The 779-nt window shown below is 59.9% G+C and overlaps 1 protein-coding gene across 1 annotated transcript; it reads right to left on the bottom strand.

Annotated features, from left to right (window-relative positions):
• Positions 1–618, bottom strand: LOC122373436 (C-type lectin lectoxin-Phi2-like; the record flags this gene model as incomplete). The annotated part of the gene is made up of 1 exon (XM_043351499.1): positions 1–618. A coding segment is annotated over one exon (519 nt), but the record flags the coding sequence as incomplete, so codon positions are not given.
• Between the last annotated feature and the right edge of the window lie 161 nt (positions 619–779).

The following is a 779-nucleotide window of genomic DNA, read 5'->3' as shown; positions in this document are numbered from 1 at the left end:
TTTGTGTGCACAACACATTGATTTTCATATCAGGTCACACACAACCGTCTTCGAGTGGAATATGCACGCTGGCAGCCCATGCTACGAAGTTGTCGTATCCTAGTGCGCCCATATCTGACAGAGGAATTTCAGCTCGTGGGAGCAGTCGCGGTCGTTCCAGCCCTGGCTGCCAGAGGCCGTGATCCACTCGTGCACGCAGTGTTCCTGGCCGCCGGAGTTGTTGGGCTCATCTGCCAGCCAGTTAGTGTGGTCCAGCGGAGAGCCGTCGGACCACTCCCAGCCCGGATCCCCGGAGCTCCGCGTCAGACCGATCCAGAAGGTGGATCCCTCGGTCTCGCTGAAGAGCCGACGGACGTGCTCGGCGTTTCCTGCGTGCACAGAGACCAGTCCGGCCCGCCAGTGCTTCTGGGTGCATATGCGGTTGGCCTCGTCCCAGGCAGCCTTCTGTTCGGGGATGAAGTAACAGGAGGACTCGTGGCGGCTCCAGCCGTCCGGGCAGGATGACAGGACCTGAAACTGGTGGACGGAGGTCAGCAGGGCCCCAGCCGCGCTTGCTCCGTGCTCAGCTGATTTACCGTGTCCTGGATCTGAGCGACGTCGATCCGCATCTCGTCCAGATCACTTTGAGCTCTCCTCTGTCCGGTCTGGAGCTCCTGAACTTGCTGCTGAAGGCCCCCGAAGTCGACAAGAAGACGGTCAACGGTCTGTGAACTGTTGGCAGACAGCTCAGAATCCTGGTGGAGTCCGGTAGTCAGGTCATTGAGCTGCTTCTTCAGCTC

Source organism: Amphibalanus amphitrite, unplaced genomic scaffold (assembly GCF_019059575.1).
Source record: "Amphibalanus amphitrite isolate SeventyFive unplaced genomic scaffold, NRLGWU_Aamphi_draft 001495F_arrow, whole genome shotgun sequence".
Lineage (NCBI taxonomy): Eukaryota > Metazoa > Arthropoda > Thecostraca > Balanomorpha > Balanidae > Amphibalanus > Amphibalanus amphitrite.
Note: the sequence above shows the minus strand (reverse complement) of the source record. Positions and strands in the feature narration are given on the sequence as shown.